At 35.2% G+C, this 26,860-nt stretch overlaps 1 protein-coding gene across 1 annotated transcript in view; it reads left to right on the top strand.

The window, feature by feature from the left end:
* Positions 1–26,860, top strand: part of LOC141507573 (aldehyde oxidase-like) — a 91,102-nt gene that overhangs the window by 27,796 nt on the left and 36,446 nt on the right. The window contains exons 13-23 of the mRNA XM_074215355.1: positions 1,533–1,642; positions 3,165–3,349; positions 4,884–5,046; positions 8,559–8,651; positions 10,011–10,180; positions 11,289–11,415; positions 15,394–15,516; positions 19,929–20,025; positions 22,843–22,967; positions 24,035–24,168; positions 25,434–25,521. Coding sequence (XP_074071456.1) covers positions 1,533–1,642; positions 3,165–3,349; positions 4,884–5,046; positions 8,559–8,651; positions 10,011–10,180; positions 11,289–11,415; positions 15,394–15,516; positions 19,929–20,025; positions 22,843–22,967; positions 24,035–24,168; positions 25,434–25,521 — 1,415 coding nt within the window. The remainder of the gene's footprint in view (positions 1–1,532; positions 1,643–3,164; positions 3,350–4,883; positions 5,047–8,558; positions 8,652–10,010; positions 10,181–11,288; positions 11,416–15,393; positions 15,517–19,928; positions 20,026–22,842; positions 22,968–24,034; positions 24,169–25,433; positions 25,522–26,860) is intronic.

Below are 26,860 nucleotides of genomic sequence, written 5' to 3'. Positions count from 1 at the left end.
AGTTGAGTCTGACTCTTCATAAACTCTCCTTTCTTTGGGGGTGTTTCTAGGAGAAGACATTAGCATGACTTTCCATTTTTTTCTCCAGTTCATTTTACAGTTAAGGAAACAAAGCAAACAGGATTAAGTGACTTGCTCAGGCTCACACAACTAATAATGGTCAGATCTGAAGTCAGGTCTTCCTGATTCTATGCCCATTGTTCTATTCACTATGCCACCTAGCTAGCCCAAACCATTAGAAAGTTCTAACTGGCAAACCCCAAGTCCATTATTCCACAACTGGAAATATAAACTAGCACTTTATTATCTGCCTAGGGTTTCTTCATAAACTTGATCATTGTTATGTCCTTTCCTTTTATTTCCTTGTCCCCGGAATTTTCTAAGTGAAGAAAGGAAATTTTTGGATCCAAGAATGTGCCATAATTTCCAAAAGACAGAAGTTATCTAAATCAATATCACTAATAAAGGACATTAATCATTAGCTTGGGGCTAGAGATGTAAGCATAAGCATTAACAGACTAGTTGACCTACATATTGAAATGTTGGCAGCTTATTGGGTAATAAACTTCCATGTGGTTGAGAATGGAGAATAATAGGGCAAACTGTATTCTCAGGAGTAAAATTAGAAATTTTCTCAAGCTATTGGACACTTTTTTTTGACTAGGCAATGGGGTTAAGTGCCCCATTAATTGCCCAAGGTCACACAGCTAGGTAATTATTAAGTGTCTGAGGTTGGATTTGAACTCAGGTCCTTCTGACTCCAGGGCTGGTGCTCTATCCACTGCACCACCTGCTATTGGACACTCTTATGAGTTCTAGTCTCACTGGAACTCACCAAAAGAATTTTATATATACTTAGGTAATGAATATATGTGTATGTTTATTTCAATGTTAACAAGGGAAAAATCAAAAGAGGTTCTTAAATTTTTGTTTCTATATAGAAATAAAACTTCTATACTTCACCCCCTCCCCTCCAACCCATCTAATCTATTCTTTAATGCAATTAGGTGATAAAGCTAGACTTGGAATGAGGAAGACTGCAGCTCAAATGTGATCTTAGACTCTTACTAGCTTTATGATCCTGAGAAAGTCACTTAACCTCTGTCTCCCTCATTTTTCTTCATCTGTAAAATGTAGACAAGAATAACAGTAATGGGGCAGATAGATGACGCAATGGACAGCAATGCTAGATATTATTTATATTCCTTCTGTAGTTGTTTACATGAATTCCCTTATTTATCTAAACTTTTCAAATTGTGAAGGACTGAACAAGAGGGACAGAGAACCTACCTCAGAGTCAGGATGACCTGAGTGCATGTCTCCCTCTGGTAGATATTGGGAGGGTGATCCTTCACAAATTACTTGACCCCTCAGTTCCCCCAGACAACTCTCTAAGTTCCAGAGAAGGCACCCATCTTCACTGATAGAGGAAATTCTTCACCACAATCTCCCTACTCCAATAAAACCATAGCTAAAAAATGGGGGGAGGGACAGAATAAAATTTATAGAAATTTCCATTTTCCCCACAACAGATGGAAAGAGACAAATTCCATTAAATGACCAGTTTCTTATGAGGGCACGCAATTCAGATCTCAAACCAGAAGAAATCTTGGTTTCAGTGAACATCCCCTGTTCTAGGAAGGTAAGAAACTTCTTAATTTTACTGAAGAGCACAATGCAAACAACTTAATTATTGATTAGACCTAATTTGGAGGGAAGAAGATGCAGGCTTCTTTTACAGTAAAAGTCATGTAGAACAATCTGTAATTTAAAAATTTGCAAATGGATGAGTGTTGGAAAGCTACCATAACACGTAATTGAAAAAATAAAATAAAATATCAATTAAAAAGCAATGTAAGACTTAATAATCTAAGACATATGACATTCCATTTCCCTTTTGAGCAATTTCACCACTAGCTACCCTCCAGACTTAGAATTCTTTTCTTCCCTATCTCTGCTTCTTCCTCTAACTCTCAGCTAAAGTCCCACCTTTCTCTTAGGACATTCTCTTTGGAATTATCTCCAATTGGTCCTGCATATAGCTCGTTTGAACATAGTTTTCAGGTTGTCTCTTCTATTAGGACTTGAGCTTCTTGAGAGCAGAGACAGGTTGTTGCCTTTCTTTGTAAGTATACTGTTTAGCACAATACCTCACATATAATAAGTGATTAACAAATGTTTGTTGACTTCATTTGACTTGCTCATGGCAATAGAGTACTCCAAGTACTTTCTCTCTCCATGGTAAAGACCTGGAGGAGTTTGGATCTTCTTTTAATAGGAATAATGTATGGCATACCCACCTTAATTCATCTGGGGCCATTGATAGTGAGCTACACCTGGAAACAGGAACAGCTCAGAAACATACTAACTGTGGGACCCTGGGCAAATCACTTAAACTCTGGATGCCTCAGTTTCCTCAAAATAGCACAACACCTAGGGCTGTTATGGAAATCAAATGAGATAATTTGTAAAGTATTTACTACACTGTCTGGCACAAAATAGGAGCTTAATGAATATTTTTTCCCTAATTTCTTCCCTCCTGAATACAGGGAAGTCTGGGATATATCAGTGAGGGAAGACAGGGAAAAGAAATTGAGGTATTCCTTACTGGGAGGTGGAGGTGGAAAGGTGTCATATTGCTACATATTGTTATATATATTTCTGAAAAATCATTAGAAATATAATTATTCATTCATAATTATACTGAAATGGGAAATATTATTGAATGAAGATATGATATGGCTAAGGATCACATAGCTAATTATTGGTGGAATCAGACCTGGAATCCAAGTCTTCTGGTTCATTTTCCTTTGTGCCATTTATTTACATCCTCTGTGAAATATGTGACAGATCATTTTTGTTTAGTGAAATACCCTTTTACAAAATGAATAAACAATGATAGGTGGAAGCTACTATTGTATATAATGGGAAAATAAAATATTTGTTTAATAAAAAAACAAAAAACAAAAATGAATAAACATAATTTCTCTTTTTGCCAATTTTGGATTCCTCATATAATTTTCAGAAGGTAAAGCATGGAAACAATGAAACTTTACTAGTTAGCATAATGGCTACTCATCCTGCATGTATTTATATGCACATATTCTTAACTACTGAGGAATCTGCACTTTTAATGTTTTTGTCTGCTTAATTTTTGTCTTTAGTGGGAATTTGTCTCAGCCTTTCGACAAGCTCCACGACAACAAAATGCTCTGGCAATTGTTAATTCTGGAATGAGAGTCCTTTTTGAAGAAAACACAAATATCATCAGAGACATCTGTATTTTCTATGGAGGCATTGGATCTACCACTGTCTGTGCTAAGAAATTTTGCCAAAAACTCACAGGAAGGTACAATATGATATCTATAGACTTAGAATGATGGGGCATTTCCAATTTATTGTAACAGAATCTTTTATTGCTCCAAAAATCTTACTGGTGTGGGTACTTCTCCCATAGACACTGCAGCCCCTTTGGGGTCAAGCTCCTAAGGACCTGTTCCACATTAGGCTGTTCCTTGGACAATAAAAATAGCTCATCAGTGGGCCCACATTTGAATTTTGCTCAACTTGATAGGCCCATCCGGAGCAGACAGTTTGGTGATCTAGCTGTTAAAAATCCCGAGTCACATAATGGTGAAGTAGCAGAGTTGATCTGAATGTAGTAACCCATAATTCATTCCTTATTGAGGTCAGACTTAAGAGTTCATCAGTGTAGGGAACTATGGATGTGGAAATTCTCCTATCAACTAATCTGCAAGCATTTTTAACTAAATTAACCTTAGGCATATCTGATGTATGCCAGATATTATATATTAAGTTCTGTGGGTAATAGAGATCAAAATGAAACATTTCCTGCCCCAAGGAGCTTTCATTCTAGCAAATGTTGCTGCAACTCAGCTGTAATACAGAATGTTTCCTAGGACACTTGTCCATGGTCATAGAACTGCTACAATATTTGAATCCAAGTCTTTCTTTCATCAACATCATCATTTTTGTCTATTTTTATTAGGATAAAGAAAATGGGATCTACAATCTAATTGTTTGAAATTCAATTAAAGTTTCATTGTTAGAAATGGATGATACTGTCTTAGTAAAGCCTGAAGTAAGCCTCAAGTAGTGATAATAGCATGAACTCTAGAGCTGGAAGGGTCCCTGGAGATCATTTGGTCTAATTCTGTCATTTGATGGATGAAGAAAATGAAGTCCAGAGAAGCTAAACAATATTCCTGAGGTTATACAACTAGTAAATAGAAGCAAAATTTTTTTACCAAGCTTCCCCAATTCCAAATCCAATGATTTTCTCTCCTCTTCCATTCTCATGCATGTGTTTGGGTATTGTGTGTGTGTGTGCTTGTATGTGTGTGTGTCTGTGCATGTCTTAAGACTGACTTGCAAATGAATACAAAGGATTTGGCTCTTATACAATATGTGTCTATCTGTCTGTTTTCCAGTAATAGCTTTGAAGAAAGTTAAATGAATGCAATCTGTATTCTTTTCCCTGGGAGGGTAGCTATTTACTAGGTTGAAAAAACATATGTATAGCCTGCCAATTCACACACACACACATATTATACATATATATATACACACACATATATATGTATATATATATATATATATGTATATAGAAGGAGAGAGAATGAAGAGAAATAATGCTAGACAATTACTTTTCATTACATTTTAAAATTTGTTTTAGGTCCTCTTAAAAGGATTATAGAAATAGAAATAATGCTTTGTTTAACCTATAACATAACATAATCATAATTGTACCAGCCTTTAGATATTTATTTCAAAATCCTTATTCTATAGGCTTTCTGAATTTATAGGCTAATGATTGTGTATTGTGTTCCACTTTTTAATTTTTTTAAATCTTTTTCTTATAGAGCCTGGAATGAGGACATGCTGGGTGAAGCTTGCAGGTTGATTCTCGATGAAATTTTCCTCCCAGCTTCAGCTCCAGGTGGAATGGTGGAATATAAGAGATCCCTCATTGTCAGCTTTTTCTTCAAATTCTACTTGGAAGTGTTGCAGAATTTGAAGATAATGGTAAGTTGAATTTGGTGTTTAGATCTTCTTTCCTTCTTCTGAAGGACATTATTAAATTTCAGTGAAGAAAATGCTCTATGGCATGCTAGATAAGATTACCATAGAAAAAGTTCTCATTCTGTATACAAATATGGGTAAATCACTCATCCTAAAATTCCTTATTTCGTAGGGGATAAAACAGAATACAATGCTTGCACAATATTCCTTTATCCTAGGACAAAGTTTGGTCTTTAACTAGGTGGACATCTCTGGGAAGCATCATTCATTTAAACTCCTAATTCTCTGAGTGCAACCATATTTTTTTAAAATGCCAAAAATTTAATTTTTATTCCATTCGTATTCTTTAATGAATGGATTTTTTGCCAACAAAGATTCACTATGGTAAAATGGGAAGAATGACAACTAGTGAAGGCAAGTTTGAATCCTGCCTCAGACACTACCTCTAGGATAAAGTCATGTAATCTCTCTCTTGGTCTCAGTTTCCTCATCTATAAAATAGGATTAACAGTACCTGTAGTTCCAACTTCCCTAGATAATGTATAATGTATGACAAGTTTTGCAAATTCTCAAAATGTGATATAAATGCTTTCTATTATTAGGTGGCTTATTTGTGGTGATATCCTATTCTTAATATAAACCTTATCTCTTAGTTGCTCATCTGACTTCTATGCAATGATGTATTACTTTTAATTTATAATGAAGACTCTAGTGACTCATCAACATTGGTGACTGATTTGTGCAGTTCCATCTAAACCTGGGGTACTTAATTGCTTTTCCTTCATGGACCCTTTGGCAGTCCAGGCAAGTCTGTAGACCCTTCCTATAATAATTTTTTAAAATTAATAAAACAACATATATAGAATTATAAATTTTTTGAAATAATTATCAAAATATTTTTATAAAGGTAAACATTTGATGGATCCCAGGTTAAGAACCTCTGTTCTTCCCCTTTTGCCATGTATCTCCTTCCCCTTACATGTGTGCTTGAGATATGTAGTAGTGGAAAGGTTATTGGAGTAGGACTGGATGCTCTGAGTTATATTTTCAGCTCTATCTCTTCCCAGTAGTTTCATTTCTCTATACTTACATTTTATCATCATTATAATTTTAAATAGGGTAACTAAGTGACTCAGTGGATAGAAGAGTGGCCCTGGAGTCAGGAAGACCTGAGTTCAAATACAGCCTGTGGGACTTTGGGCAAGGCATTTAATCCTGTTTGTCTCAGTTTCCTCATATGTAACATGAGCTGGAGAAGGAAATGACCAACCATTCCTATATTTTTGCCAAGAATATCACAAATGAAATCAAGAAGAGTTAGATATAACTGAAAATGGCTGAATAATAATAAACACCATTGTATTTTTATTTATTTTGTTAAACATTTCCTAATTATATTTTAATCTGGTTCAGGCTGTGCTCTAATGTTTTACAGCAGCTGATGTCTCTGCTTTAGATCACTGACATTACATGGGTACCAGTGAAGTTCATGGATTGGCCATCTGTTTTGCTTTGTTTCTACAACTTGCTCATTTTCTGGTCATACATCTTAGGCTCATTGGTTTAGAATCAGAAGAAAACCAGATGGTGATGTCCTTCATTCTTGAAGAAAACCATGACATCAGAGGGATGATGCCATGACATGCACATGAATTGGATTTGAGTGAGGGGGTACTATGCTGAGTCACCAGCCTCGCTTTCTCCTCCAGAGCCATCTGGGTCCAGTGATCAGATATGAATCAGGATGACTGGAGATGGCCTGGATGTGAGGCAATCAGGGTTAAATGACTTGCTCAAGGTCACAAAAGTAGTAACTGGCAAGTGTCTGAGATCGGATTTGAACTCCCATCCTTCTGACTCCAAGGCCAGTGCTTTATCCATTGTGCCACCTAGCTTCCCCAAAAGAAGAAAACCTAACCATTAAGCAAATTCCCTTATTTACAGATGAAGAAACTGAGCCTCAGTGAGGTTAAGTAATTTGTCCACGATCATTTTTTAGGCTTGTGTTTTATATCTTTTTTGGTATCCATCTCTCTTTTGATAATATGCCTCACCCTGATTATTTCTGCCATGTGTCTCTCCACTGTTTCTTGGGTGCCCACAAATTGAATTTTGTGTAATATTACATGATTCAGAGCCACATAATACCACCAGGGAAAAAACTACTGATGTAAAAATGAACTTTTGTTTCAGGAAGAAGTAAGAGGTCATTAATAATACTAGATTTGTTTTAATTGCTTATATAGAATTAAAAATAATAAAGAGCTGTCATTTATATAGAGTCTTAAAAGACTCAAAGTGACTATATTCATTATTTTATTTGATTGTTACAACAATCTTTAATGTTAGGTACTACAGATTTTCTTTTCTATGCTTTATTTTAAAAGTTAATGTTTTCTTGATGTTTTAAAAATTTTATATTAATTCTCAGTAATTATCAAACTCACCCTCAAAAAAACATTCTCTTCTGACAAGGCATAGGAATAAAGTATAAAAATCAATATATTATCTATTTCTGATAATGATTACTTCAGTATACTCCTCTCTGCTGAGAGACTCATCTCCATTTTGAAGATTAGGGAATTGAAGCTCAGAAAAAATAAATGTCTTTTCCATCATCATATACCTAGTATCAAAGTTAGAATTTTAGTCCAGGTCTCCTTCATTTCTAAATCTAGTATTTTTCCTACTTTGCCACATTTTCATTTATAAACTTAGTTAATCTTCTTGTAATGGTTAGCTCCCTCTCTGAAAAATTAACTGTAATGAAGGAAATTATGAATTTCATATTAATCAATATGATAAGTTTAATAAATTTCCTAATAGTTTAGTTTCTAGAGATTAATTTTTCTCAGCAGACTCTGACTTGCAAATCAGTACAATGAAACTTGGAGTGATTAACCAGCCTTCATAGTACTTTCACAATCATTGGATTCTTTTATTATACTGTATCTTTTATGTGTTAGATAACTCAAAAAATTGTAAAACCTGTTCCCATCATGGTACCCTGGTTTTGTGCCCTGGGGAGTAATCACAACCCCCAAAACTTGAAACAATCACTAAGAATTGCTGTATTGTTCTGCATTCATGGGCTTGCATGAGAAACCATTCAAGCCTTAGAAATAATTGTGTTATAATCCATCTTACTCTATGCAATGCTGCATTTTTTTGGTTTTTAACATTCTATTTTTATGGGATTTTTAAAAAAATCTATAAAATGAGATAGTTGGACCTGGCAGTCTCCAATATTCTATGGTTTTTATCTTTAGTCTCCTCAACTAGATTGCTATTCATTACTTGAGGGCAAAGACTATGTCTTGGGCTCTTTTTTAACTCATAGTTGCCCTACATATGGAAGATCAATGAAGTAATATTTGCTAATGTTGATGGTATGAACCATTCAGTGATCAATTGAATATTAGATTTGGAATAGAACTCCTGGCTAATATATGATTTGTGACTTTGCTCAGAGTTTATTTTAACACACTAAAAATTATGAACTGCTTTGCTTTCAGAATCCTTCTCTCTGTCCTTGTTTACCACCTGAATGTGGAAGTGTTTTAGAAGATTTCCATTCCAAACATTATGAGTCTGTTTTAAGGTACCAGGTTAGTAGCATTTTCCCAATATCAAACATAAAGGTAGAAAGTGTGAATATTGTGATATTTATTTAAATATTTATTTAAATATTTGTGACCATTTTTCCCCATGGGAAATTATATACATATATATATGTATATATATACATATATATATATATATATATATATATATATATATATATATATAAAATGCAATGGTGAATTTGTAGGAACTCTATTTTAAAGCAACAGAGGGAGTTTGTTTTTCTACATGTTTCTACTATGGTTCTGTGGCTGATGGGATTTGGGATTGCTAATTAAAGATAGAACTCGAGGGTTACTGAAAGATGAAGGAATTCACATGCTCCCTGGGATTTTAAAACTGCTCAGGATTTATTACAAATTATTACAAATCAAACAGGTTAAAAATTTTCCCCTCCAGGAGAAGCAACAGGCACTTTAGGACAGGGTGAATAACAAGAAGTTGGGGGGTTGCATGGGAGACAGAGAAAGAGGGAGATAAAGAGAGAATGAAAGACAGTCAGGGAGAGCTGATTGAAACAGAGATGGAACTAGCCCTGAGAGGAGGGTCAACCCAGGTGTTATAGCCTTGCCCATCATCTGGGCACTGAGGGCCAAAGGGGAAATCCCTTCCCCCTTATGTGCCGTGAACCAGGTAGAAGGTTGGAAGCTAAGGGTTGGGAATGAAGAGACAGGATACAAATTTTATATTTAGCAATGAAACAATAGGAGTTAATTTACATCTCAAGAGCAAAGAGCCTTCTACCCTTTAACAAGATTTAACAGCATTAAAGGTTACAGAATTTGTTTCTAATTATACATTTTCTACATTCATAATTCCTTGCATCAGTTCCTGGATTCTGCCAAACTCCTATTTCCATTCTTGTAACTCTGAGACATCTCTCCTCTTACTCTTTTTGGGAAAACCTTCCAGCATCAGACGTGGATAGGATCTGAGAAGAAGGAAGGAGACTTATTTTTTAAACTTATTTGTTTATATTGAGTCTAAAAACAAAAGCACAAACAAAACTCAGATGCTTAAAGTATATTTTATAGGACTGACACACAGATACAAAACACATTTTTTTTTCCCTTGGATCTCTAAATATAGTACAATCTTTACCCAAATGTCACTTCCATAGGACTTCAATTCACATAAAACTCTTATCTGTTATTCTGAGATTTTGCTAACAAGCAGAGAGGGATGGTAGTTGGAATGAGGATGTGCAATACTAGAAGAAATTAATGTCTGAGTTCATTTATGGTTACTTTGTCAGAGAGGAGCAAAATGAAAAGATTGTAGGAATGAGACAATGTAGTTGTTTTTCTCTGCTGATACATGTAATGGTTTTGTTTACTAAACAGAAGGTTGACACCAAACAGTCTCCTCAAGATCCAATTGGGCGCCCCATCATGCACCTCTCTGGCATTAACCATGCAACGGGTGAAGCCATTTACTGTGATGACATGCCTGCCTATGACCAAGAACTCTTCTTGGCCTTTGTTACTAGTTCAAGAGCTCATGCTAAGATTGTGTAAGTAACATCACAATTTGAAGAAAATAATAGTCTGCTTTTTCATCTAATCATCCAAACACACTGCTGTAAAAGTGCTCTGCTAGTTTAAGAGAGAAGACAAAAAAAGTCAAAGAGGGTAAATTATTTGCTCAGGCTGTCAATGAGAGCCATGGTCATGGGAGGACTGGACTTGAGGATTTGTCACAAATAATTTCAGCATTCCTCATAAAGGATTTTGAGTTAATCATAGAATCAAAGAATCTCAGAGCTTCAAGAAATATCAGAAATTCTAATATTATCTAGTCCATGCACCTACTCTAGTGTAGGAATCCCCTCTTTAAAATCCTTGAAAGATACCTATGAAGGCTCTGAAGAATTTCAATGAGAGTGAACTTATTATCTTCTGAAATGGCCCATTTCATTTTGTGATGGTTCTCTTAGGAAATTCTTCCTTGTTTGGGGCTGAAATTTGCCTTCCTCTAATTTCCATACATTGGTTTTAGTTCTGGGCTTCTTTTAAGCTTTAAATGTGTCATTCTATGACTTGCTTTTTAATGAGTGCAGATAGGTTTCTAAAGCTCATTACTTGTATGTGTGTAGATAGATAAAGATATGTTTATGTAGATATTCAAAGAGAAAAATTGATCCTTGCATAAAAGTAAGACTTTTCTTTTTTTTTTTTTTTTTGCAAGGCAATGGGGTTAAATGGCTTGCCCAAGGCCACACAGCTAGGTAATTATCAAGTGTCTGAGGCTGGATTTGAACTCAGGTACTTTTGACTCCAGGGCCGGTACTCTATCCACTGTGCCACCTAGCAAGACTTTTCTTCTTTCTCCTTCCTACCAAAGCACAATTTGTTGCCACCATTCTGTTGTCTTAGACTAGGTGGGAAAAAGTTTAGTGAGACAAAGATTAGAGGGGATACTTTTTCTAAAATATTTGCTCTTATCATTATTGACCTGATCATTTAAGATAGTGAGGCAAATAGTTTGGAATAGTTGTTAGTTAATTTGTTCTCTTTTAAGTACATTTCTTGTCTTGTCTTTCAATAACTATATTCTAAATAGCCTTCGGATTTCAGATTCATGTATGTTTCTCTGGATAATTTATTTATTTTTTAATTTAGGTCTATTGATACATCAGAAGCCCTTAAACTACCAGGAGTAGTTGATGTTCTGACAGGTAAAGATCTTCAAGATGTAAACTCCTTCAGGGATTTTCTTGAAAATGAGGAACTCATTGCAACTGAGGAGGTATAATGCTTTTGCTATTCTTAGGTATCTTTTCCTCAATTAACATCACTTATACTTAAAAAAAACTAACATAAACTTTTCAACATGTATTAATTACCAAAATTATTCCAACATCCCTTGTATATTTATTATGGAATTTTGTGTTCAAATTGTAAATAAGCCCAAATCTGCTTATTTTCCCATATAGTTATTTATCCAAGTGATATGAAAATATTATTTACTTTTTAAAAAAAGGAGTGCTCTTAAAGTTGGAAAATTTGAATTGTGGTTTGTCAAGTAATGAGGGACAAAAGGACAAGAGGGCAAAGGTTTTTAAATGTAGAATATGATGCATATGAACTATTTAACTATAGGGATAATGAGGCCAGAGGAGGATGTGAGGGACTAGGAGAACAGGGGAAGAAGAGACTATGTACCCTAATGAGAATGAGGACTAAGTTTAGAAAGAATGAAATAAAGGACCAGATAGAAGAAAAGAAGATTATGACTAGAGAGAGGCAGTTCAAAATCATGGGTTATAGGTAATGGTATGACCTAAGATCACTGATTCCATGAGTGACCAAGGTACAGCTCATAGAAGTTGAAGAGATTGATATACTTACTGGGAGGCCAGTTATGTCTGAAGGGACATCACTTGTATTGAAGTCCTTGAAAATGAAGGTAGTTGTTGGGGTAGAGAAGACAATTATTAGTTAAGTAAACTAAACTTGATAAAGTGAGGGAAAAGACCCAGAACCTAGGGGAGAACTGAAATGAATCTGTAATGAATGATCTTGGCAGCAGGTGGCAGCAAAACTCTTGAATGCTTTAAAAGGTTAAACTAATGGGGAAGTATTTAACAAAAATAGAAATAAAACATAGAGAATATTAAGTTGTTCTCACTATTGATCTAGATGGATAGAGTAAATCTTTGAAGGCGAAGCTGCCGAATAATTGTAGTCTGGGGGCTGTAAGGAGAATGGAGAAACTATAATTGAGAAATTGAGTAAGTGTGCTCTTCCTGGCCCATTTTGTCAACAGACATCAGAGAAGAAACATTTAGTATTGGAGAGAGTAACCAGAGAGACAATGTCTTTCCATCAGCAAGAAAATTGAAAGAATGTGAACAGTGAAAAATAAAGGAAAATTTGCTAAATAAAACAAAATATAATAGTAGAAACAGGAAACTGGGGAGTACCAGATTGAGATGAGAGAGGGGTTCTATAAAAGGGAAGAAGGGTTTCACTTTAGCAGATGGTGATGCTGATTCTCAGGAATTAGGGGAAGAGTGAATAGAAGTAAATCATAAGATGGGGAAATACCAATTGATTGGTGGAGCATAAACTAAATCCTACCTCGTGAACCCCATGAGATAGAGCCAAGATATTTTGGCATAAGATGTTGAGAACTGTGGGCACTATGTAAATATTAACTAAAAAGCAAGATTGTTTGCTATTGCCTGTGGAATGCTTACTTTGTGAATGAAATGGACTAGGACAGTTTTCAGACCTGTGATATGATTCATTTTGAGATATGAATCATTCATTTTTTCATTGCATAAGGGACAGTGACAATGACCTCTGGATACTCTCTACCCCAGGAGTATGCACTGGTAAAATGTTAACAGTGATGATACTATAGTAATTTATATAAATATCAAGATATAATAATAAATTAGTACAGTCTTAGACTATATTAAAAAAGGAGAATCATGTTTGACATGTGGGAGGTGACTGGGATGATAGGGGATAGGAGACCATAGCATGTCAGAATCAGAGGAAGGAACTATGGAGATTTAGCTTGGAGAGTAGAGAGGGAGACAATAAGGAAGTAAATACAAAGGGAAAGGAATATTAGCAGAAAGCAGAAAAAAAATCAAAGAATGTGCTAAAGTAATTTTTAGTTTTTCAGAAGTTAATCTGAGACAAAGTTAACAAAAAATAGTAGCTTCTCATCTATCTCACTCTATCCCTTCTGCTCACCATTCCTCCCCACCCCCACCCCCAATTCTGAGATACACTAAACTCTAAGCCAGAAGTTTGTTACCTAGGCTCCTAATACCTCCTCAGACATATCTCTGATAAGAGAGTACAGATGTATCTTTCATAAGAAATAAAAAGGGTATGTCTTAATGACTCACTGTTGTCAGAAGTTTTGTTATCAGAGTTTGTAATTATAGAGAAGAAATAGGAATGTGCTCCTGCATTTGACTACAAGGCTAAAATGTGTTGTTTCCTCCCAAAGGCTTTCCTTTATTCTCTTTCTTGGAGATAAGACTGGATTCAATTTGACAAACATTTGTTATATATTTTAATTAAGTTCTAGGCACTAGCAAAAGCCCTGGAGATATAGACAAAACCAAAACAGTCCTTGCCCTCAAGGCACTTACATTCTGTTGGTGTGGTGATGGATCTGATAGATACATAGAGAAATAAATATAAGATAGAAGAGAGAGCACAAAGAACTGGGGCAATTAGAAAAGACTGCCAGCAGAACATGGGGCATCTGAACTGAGCCTAAAGGAAATTAGGGATTCTAAGAAGCAAAGGTGAAGAATAACCTGTGTAAAGACATGCAAACAGGAGCTAGCATGTTGAATTCAAAGGCTAGGTAGTTAGTTTGATGGAATGTGAGTGTTCTTGAAAAGAAATAACTTTGAGATAAGGTTGGAAAGGTATCTGGGCAACAGATTGATTATTGGATGGCTTTACATATCCAGATGAGAATTGTGCTTTTTATTCTTAAGAATTACTGAAGATTTTTTGAGACAATGAATAACATGGTCAGACTTGTGAATTCAGAATAGTAATTTGGGATCTGTATCAAAAATAGGTTGGAGAAGAGAGAGAACCTGGAATTGAGAGATCAGTTAGCAGGCTGTGGAAATAATCCAGGGAATGGAAACCTCAATGATACTTAGTGGTAATGAAGTTTCTATGACAGGGAGGGGTTAATGCTTTCTTTCCTTGTAGCCCTCTGTCCAGTAATATAGACAGCAGACTTAGCCACAGGTCAGGAAGCACCTTTCCCAGAAGACCTCTCCTCATCAAACCCCAGTCCAGATCTGTTTTCAACAAGTAGTGCCACTGCTGCACCTTTTTCTTGGCCATTGCTAATGCTGATCCATTTCCAAGGAGCTTTGAAATATCCTTAATCCCTTTTAGGCTCTTATCACTTTTCTTTTAAGTGTGTCTTGTTTCCAGAAGATGTGTTCCAAAAGATTTAACTGTAAAGTGCAGTGTTCTTGAAGGGAAACTGTGAAGTAAGGTTGTAAGGTACCTGGGAGACAGATTGTTGGATGGCTTTACCTATCAGGATAACTAAGCTTTTCATTCTTAAGAACCACTGATGACTTTTTGAGACAATGAATGGCCAAACTTGTGAATTTAGAATATTAATTTACTGTCTGTGTCAATGATAAATTATGAAAGTGTTATTTTAATCTATAGATTATAGATCTTTATTTAATAGGTAATAGATGTGTTACTTTATTATTCATTCATTTCTCTTTATTCACTGGATACTTATGTTTCTGTTATATAAGCAGGTTCATCTTAAGGCTCTATATACTCTGATACTCCATTTTGACATAGAGATTATCCTGAGTTCTCAAAGGGCACTCATACGAACTTGAGCTCTAATGAAACCAAACAAGCCAGAAAATCTTCCAAGTGCTGGCCCAGTGTTGTTGGGAAGGCTCATCCTCAGAAGGGTGGCTTCTAAGGGGTGAATTTATTTGGAAAAAATAAAGCACTCAACCTACTATTGCTTGGAAAGTTTGTACTCACTACTGTATCGTATCCACCACCAATGAAATCTGGAATCTTTTGAACTTTGAATTACTAGACACCAATATTTAGCATGAGATACATTCAACCTGTGGTGCTTATGTGTGTATCTAATGTAGTAGAACGTGGATGTGATTAAAAAAAAAAGACTAAAACATGTTTCTTCCTTCTTCCCCCCCCAAAAAAAATTCATTGCATTTATGTTTTTTAGGTCTTTAGTGTGGGCCAGCTAGTATGTGCTGTCATGGCTGATTCAGATGTTAAAGCAAAGTTAGCAGCTCGTCTGGTGAAGATTGAGTATTGTGATTTGGAACCTTTGATCCTGACTATTGAGGTGATTATCCAGATCTTCAGTGGTTCTCCTCCAGAAATTAGGAGATCAGGCATTCATTAGTCTTCAGGGGGAGTTGTATCACTGGACACACCAGCTGATTCTGCTCTCTGTGCCCCTTTATCTTTATACAGCCAAACTATGAAGGAAGATTAAAGAAATTCTCTCCAGTGAAGTCCAATTTCAGGACCTATTTTGCTCCTCTCCAATATGTATCTTCCTAGATAAGAAAAGGGTTTTTATAAAATTGAATCATCTTATAAATTTATAAGATTAATGCTAATTTGAGAATCCTCATGGGCCTTTAGACAGCATAATCAATTGCTCATGTTTCAAAATGAACTATTTGATTCTCAAATCACTTTGGAAATTTCCAAAGTGTGTCACAATTTTAAAAAGTTAGGAAAGCCAATATTTACCATATTAGAAATAAAAATTTTTAAAAAGATATTTTGAGTGCTTTGAGGTTATTTAGGGAACACATTTATGTTCACAGCAGGATTATTTGTCTGCAATTAAAATGAGTCTCCAAGAGAATTTGTTCTAAGCTATGTATATCCTGCTGATCTCCACCCAGGACCCCAAATTTGTTTGAGTAATTTATTTCTAAGGAAGTAAAAAAAAACAAACCCCAAACTAGTCTTTGTTCAAAATCTAAAATTCATGCCTTTTTAATGAGCCAGGAAGATAGTCAAGTGATTGTTTTAGGGTTCTTGAATTCCTAGGATTAAAACAGATATTTTTAGAAAAATTAGGAGCATTACTTACATAATGGATTTCTTTTGAATACCACTGTACACTCCTGGTTTCCTTTCCTATGGAAACAAAATGATATTTGAGTTTGGAAACCCTAGGTACTTCTTTAGTTCTTTTTTTTAAAAAATGATTTACTTAAGGCAATGTAGTTGAGTGACTTACCCAAGGTCACACAGCTACTTCTTTAGTTCTAAACAAAGTTCTTATAATATTAATGAGGATTAAATGAGGAGATAACAATAATATTAGTTTTTTTAATAATACTTTGAGTGATACAAAGCACTTTACATTTTTTTAATCTCATTTGGTTCTCATATCAGTCCTCTAAAGTAGGTACTATTAGTATCTCCATTTTCTACATGAAGACCCTAAGGTTTATTTAAGAGTCTGTAAGTAGCTAAGGCTGCATTTGAATTCAAGTTTTCCTGATTCTATTCACTGCATCCCTGAATCACTTTGGGAATTTAAAAGCTCAATTTAAATATAAGCATTTGTTCTTTTCTGTCTCTTCCTCTTTTTTCTCCTCCTCCTCCTTCCAGTTTCATACTATTCCCATCTCCATCATCAAGGGAAAAATTATTAAGAAGCAACTCACAAAGTCTTTAATTATCTGAGAAAAAGCTGTACCCAAAATAAAAACCCAAACTTTGGGTGTGGAATAGAGTCCTACTCCACCTCAGGGCCATCTTCATTAGCAATTAAATTTAAGACTGATTGGAACACAAATGGATGGATTAAAGGGGTGTGTGGAGAATAGTATAATGCCCAAATCCAGATCAAAGTCTGACCTCCCTCACCAGGAAATGTTTGGAAAATACATAGGCTCCATTTGACTTAGAAATCAAGAGACACAAAACCTTGAAAAAATATTGCGCAATAGGGTTTCCAAATTTACTTTGGTAAGCAACCTGGCACCGTGAAAAGTGTTCTGAACTTGACATCTTTGGATCTGAGTTCAAAGCCTTTAATTACTATTTACTATCTCTGTGACCTTGAGCAAGTTACTTTTCTCTGGACCTCAATTTTCTCATTTGTTAATGAGGAGATTGGACCAGAAAGACTCTAAAGTCCCTTCCAGCTCTAGATGTGTGAGTTCCTGATTCTGTTTTTGGTTCAGGAAATATTCTCCTTAGCTTGGTTATAAAATAAATGAAGTGATTAAATAAACTATGAAGTATGTTTTTTCCTTTGGTATGATTAAATTAAAACCTACCACCATCAAATAGCCATCAAAACTGAGCATGAGAATCAATTTCAGAACATACTGTAGTAGTTTATGTGGTATGACTCCTTTTTAACATTTAATTGTCTAGAGAAAGAGATAATATCCACTTGCCATGACTTGTATGACTTGGTGCCAATGATGTGAATAGCATCAATAGGAAGATTATAGTTGGAAGAAAAGAACTGGGAGTAGTTGATCCATTCAGAATTGGTTCAGAATGAGAAAGCAATTTTTTTTAGTTGAATTGTGTTTACTTTTCCCCAGGTTCATTTTTTAAGTAAAGTTTTAGTGAGTTACTAAATTTTATCTTTTAGAAAATACCACATAATTTTTTTAACCAATGTTCTTCAACATTTGTAATTAATCATTATTATGATGACAAACCATTTTACTTCTATCCTTTTAACAATGAAACCAGTATTTAAAATGGGGAGAGCAAATCTGTGTGGGGAAAAAGATATCTGTGATCTTGACTCCCCTTTTTTTGAGAGCTCAGATTGCATTATTTGTATAGTCTCTTGAGGGAGTGTTCTTGAGGAGTCACTGCCTCTGCTCAAATCATTTGTGGGGGAAGTTCAGCAAGACATAGCTCAGGAAGAAGGCTGATAAGATTCAAATAGTGAAAAAAATAAGGTCTGATCTTTTATAATACTAAGTTCCTATTAGTCAGTTTTTTCTTTTCTTTTTTTAAGCATTTTTTTAATGAATAAAACTTTATTTTCTCTCCCCTCCATTTCTTCTCATTTGAGGGGAAAAACCCCCATATACATATATTCATACATACATATACATATATGTATGTATGTATATATAAAATATGTGTGTGTGTGTGTGTGTGTTTGTGTGTGTGGCCACTGGCTACTTGAGTTCTGTTCTGCCAATGAGGAATCATTATTCAGACTTAGGAAAGCATGGGGGGAAATAAAACAAAAAATTATTAAAAGAAATTACAGGGGGCAGCTAGGTGGCACAGGGAATAGAATACCTGCCCTGGAGTCAGGAGGACCTGTGTTCAAATTTGACCTCAGACACTTAATAATTACCCAGCTGTGTGACCATGGGCAAGTTACTTAACCCCATTGTCTTGCAAAAAAAAATTTAAAAAGTTTCAAAAAAGAAGTTACAACACATAAGAAGGGATAGGTAGAGAGAGATAAAAGAACAGCCAGAAGACTAGTGGGAGTCTAACCCAGATTTTTATGTCTTGCTTCTCATCCAGAAGGCAAAAGATGAATTTCCTTTCCTTTACTGGACCTGGAATTAGGTAGAAAGTGAAGCCTAAGGAGATCAGGATACAAATTTTACACCAAGAATGGGGATCTCCACCCAATATGACAAGATTAGCAGCCTTTAAGATTACTAATTTTGTTTCTGTTACAATCATAATTCTCCATATCTTTTTCAGGGTGGTCAATTTACATCTCAAGAGTAGGTGGTAGTCAATTTACATATCCACTCAAATTAACCAAGTGATTGGTTATATGAGTTGCACAATTATGTTTATTATAGTGAGAAATATGCTGTGCAATGGATCCTTCTCACTGGCCTTTAGCAAAATCATTCCACCTTTTGGCCTGACTGATAGGAAGCAGGACTATTTGGTGATAGTCCAGCTACTGAGAGAGTCTCTTGGCCTTGAATTGGTTTTGCTTCCTCCTGTATCAGAGAGGCACACCATCAGTGCTGAGCAAGACCTGTAAGTAACATCTGGCAACAGAATTCAACTACCCACTATATCTTTTTTTTTTTTTTTAGGTTTTTTGCAAGGCAAATGGGGTTAAGTGGCTTGCCCAAGGCCACACAGCTAGGTAATTATTAAGTGTCTGAGACCAGATTTGAACCCAGGTACTCCTGATTCCAAGGCTGGTGCTTTATCCACTACGCCACCTAGCCGCCCTTACCCACTATATCTTAACCAGTCTCTCAATGGACCAGTGATCCCTATGGCCTCTCAGACCTTCCATTTTTGAACTCTTGATATCAAGTCCATTTGCAGTTTCACTGTACTAGTCCTGTGTTTTCAGACATGTATGGCTTAATCTTTGAGACAAACATGTACCCCTGGCAGGATCAACCAGACAGACATGAGGAGATGATCACAAGAATGCAGAAAGGCAAGCAGGGAGGAAATGCACAGGCCCACTGGAAAACGGCCTTCTGGGGTTGGTTCCCCTCCCCTCCCCCACCTTGCTTTTGGGGCACTTGTGCGCTCTCTCTCTCTCTCTCTCTCTCTCTCTCTCTCTCTCTCTCTCTCTCTGTTTCTCTCTCTCTCCCTGTCTCTCTGTCTATTTCTGGAGAGGGCCATAGATACTACCACTGTCCATCTCTCCTCAAAGGGTAGGTTCCAAAAGGAGAGGGTGTCTTCTCATATGTATGTATGTATGTATGTATGTATGTGTGTGTTTATGTCTATTTATTTCCATTTTATATTCAGGATGCTATTCAGCACAACTCTTTTTATGAGCCAGAAAGAAAAATAGAATATGGAGATGTTGATGAAGCATTTAAAACTGTCGACCAAATCCTTGAAGGTAAAGTATCTTGCACTTTAAATGTGGGGAGGTGATTTTGGGTTAGAGAAAGAAGTCATAGAAGACATTAACATAATTCTCAGTGCTGTCATTGCTTACTGTTTGTCCTTCATTTTTGAAGAGGACCAATAACATCATATGTGATGCCTTGACTTCCTCATGAATTGGATTTAAGTGAGACAGAGCTCTGCAAAATCACTAGCTTCTGTCACTTGCTTTGTGAACACAGCTTGGAGCAGTGTTAGAAGTCAGAAGATCTGAGTTCAAATCCAGACTCTGCCATTTTACTATATAACCTGGAACAAGTCCCTTAAATGATTTAAGCCTGTTTCCTCTTCTGTAAAGGGAGACTATTTGTCTAGATGACTTCAGAGGAGATTTCCAGCTTTAAGTCTATGACACTGAGCAGGTTATTTCTTGGAATCTGTGTCCTTCTCTGTAACATGAGAATGTTTGTAATGTTGACCTCACAGGGTTGTTGTGAGGAATGAGCTCTGTGTACCTTTCAGCGCTATGTGAATATGAATTATTATAAACTGGCTTGAGGGTTCTTAAAGGTCTTCTAATAAGGGATTTTCAGGTCAGATACATCTCAGATATATAGTTTCTCAGTTACTTACTGGGAATCAATTTTTGGAGGCTTGGATATACTGACCTACAAGGATCAGCCTGCCTAAAGCAATCTAATATCCTTGTCTACTCCAACCTCTAAGATTTCTTCTAACTCTAAAATTTGTAATTCTCCAATCATTTTTCCTTATTTCTACCTATCAGCTTTTTTTCAAAAAGGATGGAATTATTAAGTAAGTCACCAGCAAGTAAGGAAATCTGAATTTTGCTTCCATTACCTTCTTTCTGTTATCCTGCTTTTCCAGGTCTCTGATTTACGCAAAAGTTTTTGTTGACCAATCTAGTTTGTAAAAGAAGTCTTCTCTGCCCTTTCTTTCAAAGCACTTTATTGGATCCAGACATTGTCTACCTTTAGAAGGGGATCCAACATGCCAACTTATCTGGTTTTCCAAATCTCCTCCACTGTACTGGTTTCTCATTCATTACTTTCATAGGTCATACTTGCTGTTCATCATATACAGTACTCCATTTTTCACAACTTGACCTTTGCACTGACTGCCTTCCTTGCCTAGAATGCTCTCCCTTCTAATCTCTATGTCACAGAATGCCTGGCTTTCTTTAAGACTACTGAAATAGCTTTGCCTGGTCCCCCACTACCTACTGCTTTTGCATACCCCTCAAAAAAGAATCTTTCATCTATTTTTTACTTTTTTGTAGGTATCTGTTTTATACACACACACACGTGTGTGTTTGCATTATATATACACACATATACATAGGTATATAGAAGAGAAATATAGAATAAATGAAGTAGAGGACATACACACATAGAGGTACATAATTTTCACATATACACATATAAACAGGCATATTATATATTGTATATACACTCATAAACAGGTACATTACACACACATGAAGAGTGTACATTATGCACATTTATAAACAGTCACATTATATATACATGCATATGTGCACACATGCAAATAGGTATGTGATCCACATACACATGATATATCATGAACACACATAAAGAGTACATCACACATACCAATGATACACATGTGTGTACATTTTGAGTGCACATTCACACCACATTTGTGCACACACATGCAGGCACACATGTGTATGCCCATTCTACATGTGCATGGATAGTGTGCCTGTTCACATGCATGTAATGTACACACACAATTCCACATGTGTATGCATTTGTACAACATACATACATGTTTATATGTGGGTATCCACACACACCTATGTGCATAAACCCAAGGTACATCATATACACATTTAAATTGGTAAATTATGCACACATACATACGTGGATCTGTGTATAATCAATGTAGGTGTATATGTATATGCAATACACACATAAATAGGCACATTGAATATATATACATAGATAAATAGATACATTATATATAATAAGCATACATATATAAATACAGATATTTCCTCCCCCCAACTCCCACACACCAAAGTATAGACCAGATGAAGTACAAATGAGGAAGCTGAGGACCAGATAAGTAGAGTAACTTTACCAAGAATACACAGATGCCAAATGGCGAAGTCAGTATTTACCCAGGTTCTCTAACTAACATACTTTGCACCAACTGTGCTGCCACCTCCATTAAAGACTGAAGAGTTTCAGACTTTCATCAATGTTTATGTCCACATTGGATCATTCAGAAGTATGACAGAAAAGTAACTAGTATTAATTCCATTATCACCCACTCTCCCATTGACAGTAAGGAGCTTCCAGGGGAATCACTGAGACTTAAGAAGAAATTTGACTGGGCAGATGGGGATGTGGGATCAGGAATAAGCAATTTGGGACAGGTGTGATTGCCTTGAGATAACCTTGGGTATGGGAGAGGGGAATAGTCACAATGAGTATACTCATTTTCCTTTTCTCACTCTCTTCTATATTTGGTATTTATGTCTGCAATGGAGTTTTGTCTCTGAACTTAAGAAGCCAGATAAATTTTATAATAATAGTCCTGTGTTTTTCCCATCTAGGATAATTTAGTCCTGGAAATGGGAACTAAGATTACCTATGGAACTTAAAGATGTCTAGGATCATAGACCTTGGAACTTTACACATCACCTAGACCTGAAGCTGCTGCATGTGGAGATGCCTGTAAAAATGAAATTAATATTGGGTATCCAGCAGTGCAGGAATTTTCTTGTCCCAAAGTTTTTTTGAATAAACATTTGAGAGTTGTTGGGTTTTTTCCTGTATAATAGGTGAGATTCACATTGGAGGCCAAGAACACTTTTACATGGAAACTCAAAGCATGCTTGTTGTTCCATATGGAGAACACAAAGAAATGGATGTCTATGTGTCAACACAACATCCCAAGTTGGCACAGGTAATGTAGAACCCTTGTCTAGGGACAAAGTTTTTCCTAACAAAATCAATACATAAAATTTTTTAACATGTTTTTTTGTAACAAAGATCAAAACAACAACAATCATGAATGTCAAACCCCACTGACTACTTAAAATACCCTGACTTTCATATTTTTTATATCATCTTGAAATAAATATTCCTTTGGTCTTTGAAATGCAATACCCTGTAGTGTTGCTTTTTGGGAGTGATCTAGAATCAGAGAACCCAAGAATATTATAGTGAAATATGCAATAAATGGGACAAAATTAGAAAACAACATCTATTAATATTCAATAAACCATTTAACCTTTTACATCTTAAAAACCTTTTAATATGTAATTTGTCTTCCTTTTGCTGCAATCACTTATTGTAAAAAGTGATTTAAGTTCATAAATTTTTGACATATTTTAAAATTCATTATGGAACTAATGACATTGAACATTGTATTCTTTTGACAAAAAAGTCCATTTTCCCAGGTCTAGCTTTAATTATAAGCAATAGATTTTCAATGAAGTTTAAGTCAGGTAAGTTCTCAGAACTCTAAAACATGTTTTATCTCCATCTCTTGGATACATTTCTCAAATTTTGTGATATGGGCATGATATAAGATCTTATAGCAATGTTCTAGTTCTATTTGGGAATTTCTGTAATTCCAGGACAATTTTGCTTCTTGACATATCAATAGGTTTATCAAAATTTGTAATTCTGATAAATTGGGACAGGACTTCTGGATCTATCAGAAATTAAAAAAACAAACTCCCAAGTACTTTTATCTAGGTGAATATTTTATAATTTAAATAAAAATACTCAGATTTTATAGCCTAACTCATATTGTTTTTGACTTTGTGGGGACTTTGATCAGCAAAAACTGCCTTTTTCTAATCTTCAATACTGCAGTATTTGAATTCCTTGATCTAACAATGCATTTATTCTTCAAAGTAATAATTAGCAGCTAGCATTCTGAATACTTCCCCTGCCCCCTTATTTAATTGTTCTTATTGATAGGATCTACATTTCTCATTTAAAAAGATTCATGTTAATTTACAGGATATAGTAGCCTCCATATTAAGGGTTCCATCTAACAAGATCATGTGTCATGTCAAAAGAGTTGGTGGAGCTTTTGGTGGAAAAGTATCAACAACAGGTATCTTGGCAGCTATTACAGCATTTGCGGCAAACAGGTAAGTGGAGATTATGTTACAGTAAATGAGAACAAAAAAGTAAAGTATAGTAACAGAAGTGCTTTTGGAGTCAGATTAGTTCTGCTCCTTTTAGTTATGATCCTGGGCAAACCATTTAACCATTCTGAGTGTTAGCTTCATTAACTGTAAAATATGTATTACAATAATTCTGTTACTAGCTATGTATGTACCTTGTTGGGAATGTATGTGCTTTGCTTGGAAAACAAAGGGCTTTCCCAATTCCAAAGAGCTTTTATAAATATGAGTTATTGAAAGTAAAATAATTTTGATGAAAGGAAAATCAGGAAACACAGTGTACTCCCAATTCATTCTGGTTAAAGGGAAAAGGTGGTCCAAAACAAAACAAAACAAAACAAAACAGAAGTTTACTAAAAACATGCAATGAAAAAAAAGTTAAAATAAACTACCAATTTGTTTTTTCTATCTTAAAACTAATTAAACTTTATATATTTATAAATTGGAGAAACTAACATTGTGTCAATTTCTACCAAAAAGACCAGACATCATTAATAGAAAATATTGTAATGACTAGAAAGCAGAGAGACAATAAACTTGATTTGGTGAGAATTACTTGATTTAACTACCTATTTAATAATGTACTGTTTAATGCAGGAATTTCTTTAAATAAGTGGAATTTTTTTATTTCTTCAATAAATCATTTTCATGGGTCAAATGTATAGAGTTAAATATCTATTTGTATCTACATCTGCATCTACATCTGCATCTACATCTACATCTACATATACATATACATTATATCTATTTACTTTAAAGGTTTTATTTTTTTGTTTTTGCTGAGTAACAAAGTTCAGTGCTCCTTTCCTCTAGAAGTCCCAGAAATAGGATGTTTTTTCAGTTAGAAAACTTTATTTCTCTCTTCTATCCCTTTGCCCCTCCTTTAAAAAAAAAAGACAAAACAAAATCCTTGTAACAAATAGGTATGGTTAAGCAAAAAAAAAAATTCCCATGTTAACCATGTCCAATTGCTAACTTCATTATGAATTTTAGTTGATCATCTGTTTGTGAGTAAATACAGTGGAAATTTTCCTATAGTAGCAAAACACCAAAGTAATAAGCTTGATCAAGGGGATGGAGGAGCTCTTGTAAAAACTAGAGCAATGATGTATTAGGGGAGAGTGGAACATGGAAAATGAACTGAAAGAAAATGATTTGAATAAATGCAAAATATTTATTTTTTTCTTTCATCTTTAAGTCCTAATTGGTATAAGTTTTTCTGGTTTTAGAACTGGCTGTCCAGTCCGCTGCATTCTGGAACGTGGAGAAGATATATTAATAACTGGAGGCCGTCATCCTTACCTTGGAAAGTACAAAGTGAGTTTAGAAGAAAAAAATCAAAAGGACCTGAAGATTATGAGCATGGGGAAGCAAAGGTGCAGGGATAGGAATGAGCATGACGTATATATTGAGGGAAATTATGAAACCAGCTTAACTAGTTCAGTGGGTGCTTGTTGAATAGTCATGAGAAGGTAAAATTGGATATGGGTAAGGTGAATCCAAGATTGTGGAAAGTTGTGGATACAAATCAGCACAAGAAGTTTGAACTTGGCTAGAGGGCCTTAACTTTGGTAGTCTGATGAAGCCAATGGTGACTTTTTCAGAATAATTTTTTAGCTACATAAAACAAAATCTATAGCTTACAATGGAAACTGAAATTTATCAAAATCTATATTAAAAAAGAATAACAAATTTGCCCAGGTTTAGAATACTTGATAGGAGAAATTGTGAATTCTTGGGCAGTAGAATAGCTTGATAAAAATGTTCCTTTAGGAGTTTTAATATGATTAATATCATATGATGATATTACAGGGTGATTGAGGTAAAATGTGAGAGTTTGGTGTTAGGAAAATCATTAGAAAGTTATTGCAGGGTGGCTAGGTGGCACAATTGATAGAGCACCTGCCCTAGAGTCAAGAGGACCTGATTTCAAATCCAGCCTCAGACACTTAATAATTACCTAGCTATGTGGCCTTGGGCAAGCCGCTTAACCCCATTGCCTTGCAAAAAATCTAAAAAAAAAGTTATTGCAGCAATTCAGGCACATGATAGAAACCTAGGCTGGAAATGAAAGGAATGGACAAATGCAAGAGATAGTATGAAGAAAGAATAAATGGTCAAAGTGAAGACATATGATGTTGGACTATTTTGGAAAGTAAGAGAGAAGAAAATTCAGGAAGATTAGAAAATGTCTAGGAAAATGGGGACCAAGAAAAAGCCATAAGAATAATAAGGCCACTGATGGCCTTCTGAACAGTTTCAATAGTATAGTTTTTATAGAAGCCATATTGTTAATGACTATAAGAGTGATCAATCATTTGTTAAAGAAATTTGATAGTGAAAGAAAGGGGAAAAATATTGGGATTAGACAAAAGGTTTTTAAGATGATTAGGGAAGAATGTGTTTGGAATTAGAAAGAACCAGAAGAAAATGAGAGAATGAAGATATTAGAGTGAAAAGAGTTAAAGATGAAAACAAGTTTTCAAGTTGGAGTGGGACTTAGGCCACAGATGGAGGGATTCCTTCTAGGCTTATAATTTGCATAGCTACATGATACATTAGACACAGTTATTTACTTTTTCTTTCATATCAATTATTGGTGACAACAGGGATAAAAACAACAGTGTTCTAGTTTCAAGAGTAATTGTAAGTAGAC

Source organism: Macrotis lagotis, chromosome 1 (genome assembly GCF_037893015.1).
Source record: "Macrotis lagotis isolate mMagLag1 chromosome 1, bilby.v1.9.chrom.fasta, whole genome shotgun sequence".
Taxonomy (NCBI): Eukaryota; Metazoa; Chordata; class Mammalia; order Peramelemorphia; family Peramelidae; genus Macrotis; species Macrotis lagotis.
The sequence above is the reverse complement of the archived record's forward strand: the minus strand, read 5'-3'. Positions and strand labels throughout refer to the sequence as shown.